This window comes from Mobula hypostoma, chromosome 11 (genome assembly GCF_963921235.1).
Source record: "Mobula hypostoma chromosome 11, sMobHyp1.1, whole genome shotgun sequence".
In the NCBI taxonomy this organism is placed as follows: Eukaryota; Metazoa; Chordata; class Chondrichthyes; order Myliobatiformes; family Myliobatidae; genus Mobula; species Mobula hypostoma.
In genome coordinates, this window is record NC_086107.1 from 46,505,212 (window position 1) to 46,512,816 (window position 7,605).

At 38.2% G+C, this 7,605-nt stretch overlaps 1 protein-coding gene across 3 annotated transcripts in view; it reads left to right on the top strand.

Moving 5' to 3' along the window:
• LOC134353700 (dextranase-like) overlaps positions 1-5,722 on the top strand; it is a 75,084-nt gene extending 69,362 nt beyond the window's left edge. For 2 of the 3 annotated variants that reach the window (XM_063061973.1, XM_063061974.1), the window contains one exon: positions 5,586-5,722. In XM_063061973.1, coding sequence (XP_062918043.1) covers positions 5,586-5,602 — 17 coding nt within the window. In that variant the 3' untranslated portion in view covers positions 5,603-5,722. The remainder of the gene's footprint in view (positions 1-5,585) is intronic. The other variant, XM_063061976.1, reaches the window with a different exon arrangement.
• Positions 5,723-7,605: the final 1,883 nt, after the last annotated feature.

The window sequence follows — 7,605 nt, forward strand, 5'->3', positions numbered from 1 at the left end:
GTGGCAAAGGAGTCCAAATAATTCTGGCTGAAGAAATTCCTCCTCCTCATCTCCATTCTAAAAGGACATCCCTCTATTCTGAGGCTGTATCCTCTGATTGTAGACATTCCCACCATATGAAACATCCTCCCTACATCCACTTTATCAAGGCCTTTCAGCATTCAATATGTTTCAATTCGGTCACCCTTCACTCTTCTGAATTCCAATGAATAGCGGCCCAGAACCATCAAACGCTCTTTATATGACAAGCCGCTTAATCCTGGAATCATTTTCGTAAATCTCCTTTGAGCCCTTCCTATTTTCAGCAGATCATTTCTAAGATAAGGGGCCCAAAACTGCTCACAATACTTCAAGCGAGGCCCTACCTGTGCTTTATAAAATTTCAAAATTATACCCTTGCTTTTATATCCCAATCCTCTTGAAATGAATGCTAACATTACACTTGCCTTCCTCACCACAGACTCAACTGGCAAATTAACATTTAGGGACCCTTTAGGTCTCAGTTTTTTGTATTTTCTCTCCATTTAGAAAATAGTCAACCCTTTCAGTTCTTCTACCAGAGCACATGACCAGAAACTTCCTTGCACTGTATACCATCTGCCACTTCTTTACCCATTCTCCTAGTCTGTTTAAGTCCTTCTGTAGCCTCCCTACTTCCTCAGAACTACCTGCCCTTACACCTGTCTTTGTATCATCTGCAAGCTTTGTAACAAAGCCATGAATTCCGTCATCCAAATCATTGACGTATAATGTAAAAAGAATCAGTCCCTGCACAGACACCTGTGGAACACCACCAGTCACTGGCAGCCAACAAAAAAAGGCTTCCTTCATTCACACTCTTTGTCTCCTGTTAATCAGCCTCTGTTTTATACATGTTAAGGTCTTTCCTGTACAGTTTGACCTTCACCAATCCGACTACCTGTAATCCGGTTCCTTTGATAATCTGGCATTGATTATGCTTAATGTGATCCTTCTGTAATTCGGCATTTTCACTAATCCGGCACTCCTCAGGTCCCAATGGTGCCAGATTAGTGAAGGTCGACCTGTAATACAATGGGCTTGTAGCTTGTTATGCAGCCTCATATGTGACTCTATGTCAATGGCCTTCTGAAAATCTAAATACACATCAACTGATTCTCCTTCTTCAATTGTGCTTGTTATCTCTTCAGAGTTCCAACTCATTTGTTAGGCAATATTTTCCCTTGAGGAACCATGCTGACTACAGTCTATTTTATCATGTGCCTCCTGAGACCTCATCCTTCTTAATCAACTCCAACATCTTCTCAACCACTGAAGTCAGACTAACTGGCCTATAATTTCCATTCTCTCTCCCTTCTTGAAGAGTGGAGTGACATTTGCAATTTTCCAGTGTTCTGGAACCATTTCAGATTCTGGTGATCCTTGAATGATCATTACTAGGTCCTCCACAATCTCTTCAGCCACTTCTTTCAGAATTCTGGGGTGTACACCTTCTGGTCCAGGTGACTTATCTACTTTCAGACCTTTCACTTTCCCAAGAACCTTCTGTCTAGTAATGGAAACTTCACACACTTCATAACCCTGACACCTGGAACTTCCACCAAATTGCTAGTGTCTTCCACACTGAAGTCTGATGCAAAAATACTTACTTAGTTCATCCGCCATTTCCTTGTCCCCCAGTAACATCCATGAGTTCTTGTACTATTTGGACAATCACAGTTGTGTTTCCTGAAGCCATAACAAAACCATAAGACATAGAAGCAGAATCAGGCCATTTGGGCCTTCAGGTCTGCTACAGCATACCATCATGAATGATTTATTATCCCACTCAACCCTATTCTCCTGAATTCTCCCCATAGGCTTTGACTCCCTTACTAATCATGAATCTATCAACCTCCACTTTAAATATGCCCAAGGACTTGCCCTCCACAGCTTTCTGTGGCAATGAATTCCACAGATTCACCACCATCTTGCTAAAGAAATTCCTCCTCATCTCTGTTCTAAAGGGACTTCCTTGTTTTCTGAAGCTATTTCTCTGGTCCTAGATTCCCTCACTACAGGATATCCTCTCCAGGTTCACTCTATCTAGGCCTTTCAATATTCCCTCATTCTTCTAAATTCCAGTAAGGACAGGTCCAGAGCCATCAAACATTCCTCATACATTAAATCCTCTTTGCTTCCATGTTTCCAAAGTCATGAACTCCAAATGCATAACAAGAATCCATGTAGATATTAGCTGATCTTCTTTCTGCAAGTTTACAGGCTTCAATCAGGGCTTTCATATCTGTGTAGAGGTACCAGGAATCATGCTTCCTGATGCCAATAGTTTCAGAAACAATAGTCCATTCAGGCATTCAGACTCTGTACTCAGTTGTTGAGGAGTTATTGGTGTACAATATCTGATCTGGGTTCAACAGAGGCATTTACTTGTAATGATTTGCTCTCCCTGGCATGTTATTTGGCTTGCACAGTCATGATCATTATAGCCCTCCTAACCCAATGTAACAGTGTAGCTGGGTCCACTGGACTTCCTCACTTGATGATGATATTAGGTGAGTCAAGAGCAGTTGACCATTTAGACCACTGAGCAGCTGTTACTTGAAAAGCCTGATTCATTGTCAGTAATGTATGTACTAAGTGAGGACATTAAACATTTAAAGGTTGATTGAGCACAAAGCGAGAAACAGCCATGACTTCCAAATAGTTTGCCTACGCTACTCATAAACCCGAACTCCATCCTAATACTACATTATCCAATTTGGCAGAGTAATAACCAGAATGATGCTGCAGGTCTCCATGTTCTTGAGCTATGACTGCCATCATGCAGCCATGTTTCCCCTTGACGTACAGAGTAAATGGTTTACACATATCAGGGATTCCTAATGCAGGACCTGTACATCATTTCACTATTAAAGTTTGAAAAGCTTCCAGTTGTTCCTCATTCAGAATCGCATAATCATCTAAGCAGTTTGTCCCCTTCAAGAGATGTTGAATGGTTGTCCAATTTCAGGAGATGAATCAACCCATGCTCTGCTGTAGTTACACAAACCCAGAAATTATCACAGTTGCTGGATTGTTGTAGGCGGTTGCAGATTTGCCGGCCTTTGCAGGAGGGAGATTGAAGATTTGGTGGTGTGGTGTCATAACAAGAACCTCTTACTCAATGTCAGCAAAACTGAGGAACTGGTAGTAGACTTCAGGAGAAGGAAACCAGAGGTCCATGAGACAGAATTCATTGGAGGAGCAGAGGTGGAGAGTGTCAGAAATATTAAATTGATGGCTGTCACTATTTCAGAGTTCCAGTCCTGGAGTCATCATATAATTGTAATTACAAATAAAGCATGACAGTGCCTCTACTTTCTTAGAAGTCTGTGGAGATTTGGCATGTGCTCAAAAACCTTGACAATAGATGTGTGGTGTGATGTACTGACTGGCTGCGTTATGACCTGGTAGAGGAACACCAATCCTTCTGAGCGGGAAATCTTACGAAAAGTCATGAATTCAGCCCAGAGCATCATGGGTAAAACCCTCCCAACCATTGAGCACATCTACATGTAACATTGTAAGAAAAGCAGCATCCATCATCAAAGATCCTCACCACCCCAGGCCATGTACTTTTCCAGCTGCTGCCATCAGTGCCTCAGGACTCACACCCCTGGGTTCAAGAACAGTTACTACCCCTCAAGCTTCAGGCTCTTGACAAAAGAGGGTAACTATACTCATTCTACATCTGATGTTCCCACAACCAATGATCTCACTTTAAGGACTCTTTATATTGTTATTTCATGCTCCCGTTATTTATTGCTATTTATTTATATTTGCATTTGCACTGTTTGTTTTTCATTCATCCTGTTTACAGTTACAGTTCTATAGATTTACTGAGTATGCCCACAAAAAAAAGAATCTCGGGGTAGTACATGGTGAAATGTATGTACTCTGATAATAAATTTTACTTTGAACTTTTGAAACTTTCTGTCCCAAATAAATTGCTTCATATTGTTGCAATTGTGCCTTGTCCAAATTTGCTTTGTGAACCTTTGGAGGATAAATCAAGTAAATAAAACACTTCACGTTCATCTTGGTCTGCATTGTCAAATGCAATTAGTTCGTCATCTACATACTGTATGATAGTCAAATTTATGGCTGGTAAGTCCCTAAGATGTTGTCTCAGAGCCATGTGGTAGTCTGTGGGATAGTGTTGTCCATTAAGTGTAAAAGCCAACTATGGCTGACATTCCTATGCCAGTGGTAGAAACCAAAATCCACTGGCCACATTGATAATTGTAAACCACTTACACGATGGCTTTAGGGCATTGAAAATTGTTGGTGGATTGGCCATTAGAGGATGGTTGACTTCTTATTAACTCCTGAGTAACTCAACCACACTGTTCTGTAGTGTTACTCATATTCAGAAATGCTTTCAAAAGTCCTTTGCTTGCACTCAACCACCTTTCTCCAATCATATGGGTGTTGTATAGGTTCTTAATACATTGAAATTCAGCCCAAGACTTTAAACCTCCTTTTGCAGGATGTGAAAACTCTTTGGACCATCTATCAATCTTTTCTGATTCAGCTGGTTGATGATAAACCTGTCTCTTTTCATAATTCCCATTTTCAGTTCTGGGTCTTATCACTTCCTTGGTCTTTATTGGGGCAAATCATTATATGGTTGGCTAACCTATTGTTCCATTATTGCCATCTTCACTTGTGTCACTATAGGTCTCTGTCGAGTCCTTGCAATTTCCGTCTCCTAATTCCTCTAAGTTCGGCATGTAGCATTGCCCCATAAGACTGTCCAATAGCGGGAGTGTTTTCCAAGGAGGAGCATCACTCCACTTGAGGTCCCTGCTGGATTTTCTGATACTGCTTCATTTTATCTTGAAGCTCCATGCAATGCAATTTCATGCGATTACACTTAGTCCGTAGTTCTTTCACTCGTTCAGTTAATTCTGTCTCCATCATGCAGTTTCTGTAGTTCATCAGTTTTCCTTTTCCACCTGTTCAGTTAACTTTTTTACTTGTTCTGTTAACTTACATGTTCAGTCTTCTGACTCAACGTGTTCACATTTAAAACCACATATTTGATCGTCCAACTCAGCATGTTCATTTCTCATTTAACTGTGATAACACCCATGCAGTTTGTTTTTCTTTCCCTCAAGCATTCCCAAGGTTTTTCTCATGATTTTTTTAATATTTACCAGCAGCCAAATTTCATTAGACTCAACACTGACAGCATATTTCACTCTGATTTCTTCATTAATCTTGTCAAATTGAAATATTTTGTACAGGTAAGAACCCTAACTCTCAGTCATCTGTTCACACCTAACGACTGGGGGATCAGTTCCTTTTTCTGTCGTGGGTTGCACTACTTTGGACATTGCTTTGCTGTACATAACGCTTAATTTGTCAACTTAATGATCTGATGATAATTTTATTGGCACTCAACAAGCTTGTAACAATTTTAATCTCATTGATACTCTTCCAGCTTGTAACAATTTTTGTTATGCAGAACACTTTAATTGTTACTTCCTTTTTTTAATCACTAGATTTGCAACCAAATTTAATTTTATACACATTTAACTTTATCCTAAATTTCCTTTGTTTAGATGCTGTATTGAAGTAAGAATGAGATTTCTCTGACGATTAGGAAAGTAAGAGGAAGGTCGCATGTATGGAGCAAAATATTTACCTTCATCTGGGATTATTCCACCCCTTAAATTTTCGCAACCATCCTGCTGACTCCATCAAGCTGTTGGATCCCGATGTTTAAGCAATTTAAAGGTTCTTCGGAAAACAAGAATGAAGCATAGAATTGATGCTTACTATTGTTTTATTAAATGTTATAATAGCAAAGAAGAACAAGAAGAAGCGTTGAGAGTTCAAAGAAAAGACTAGCCTAAAAAGTAATAATGGTCTTCTTATACCAGATGAGGTAAAGGAAATTGTACTGATAACAGTTAACTAATAAAATATTCAGATTCAAATTGTATGACACTTGCTGCTGAATCTGAAAAGTTTCTAGAAAAATCCAGAGCCAACTGTGCTGTAATTGTTAGAAAATTCATTGAAAAATTACATTATATTGCTGATTATATAAAAATATAAGCAAGCAAAACAAAGTTAAAAAGGAAGAAAATTAACAATTCTATACCCCAATCCAACACTCTCTTGAATACATCTAAAAAAAACAAGGTTCCTTCACAAAGCTTTTTATTTGAAGATAATTCCTATTATTATTATTCAGGAAATTAAAACCCCCTGATACTACAATGTTTTTCTTGCACCTCCCTGTCATCTGCCTATATATCTGTTCTTCAATTTATTTTTGACTGTTTGAATGTCTGTAATACATCCCCAGTCAAATGACAACACCCTTTTTTGTTCCTAATTCATACCCATATAGAAAATAGAACAGTACAGCACAGGAACTGAACCTTCAGCCCACAATGTTATGCCAAACCAATTAAATTAGTAATCAAATGGCCAACTTAATTTTTCACTTCTGCTACGCAATGGCGATATCCTTCCATTTCTCTCACTTTCATGTCCCCATGTCTCCTAAAATTCCCTCATGTATCAGTCTCTACCACTACCCCAGGCAGCACATTCCAGACACCCAGCAATCTCTGTGTAAAAACTTCTTGCCCCTCATATCTCCTTTGAATTTAACCCCTCTTACCTTAAATGGGCTCTGGTATCTGACATTTCAGGCCTTGGAAAAAGATACTGTCTATATACAGTACTCTGTGGCTCTCATAATCTTATAAACCTCTCTCAGATCTCCCCTAAGCCTCCTCTGCTTTAGAGAAAACAACCCAAGTTAGTCCAATCTCTCATTATAGCACATGCCCTCTAATCCAGGCAGCATCCTGGTAAACCTCTTCTGCACCTCTCCAAAGCCTTGTTTTTGGAGACTTTGAGGATATCCTCTCTCAACAATGAAGTGATTGTTTTAAGAAGGGCAAAGAAATTTTAAACCATTATATTTGCTTTTTTTCCTCAACAGAATTAACAGATCAAAGCATATATTCTGTTTAAATTGGTTGTGATTTGAATTGGATCCACTTAATTCACACGTGAATTATGTAAATCATATATGGAATATTTTGCAGCTTTTAATATTGTCTTACATTGATTATTAAGCTCTTTCATTTGTGTTAATGAGGCATCAAAATGAAAGAAAATGTGGAAAGAAAGACAAACTGGAAGTACTGTTCATATAAATTTTAAAATGGAGTCATATGAAGAATGGATTTTTATTAAAATTGAAAATTATGAATGAGTGGAACAGAATAATAAAAACCATTATTGCATGAAGAAATCATGAACATATGAAAATGAATTTAAAGCTGAACATCAATAAGGTCTACAAATCAAATAATGCGATTGGCCAAATGGGCTAACAATTCAACTACAATTCTGTTTGAACAACATGAAACTTGTACAATTTCCCATCTTCATAATTGAAAAGAACATTTTCTTTTCCAATATTTTTATTAATTTACATACAAGAATACAGAGTACAGGAAAAAATATATATCAATACATTATACAAAATCGCATATAAAGGCTCCTTACCCTATATTCATACAAATTAATTAATTCGTAACATTGAAATATAGTAAT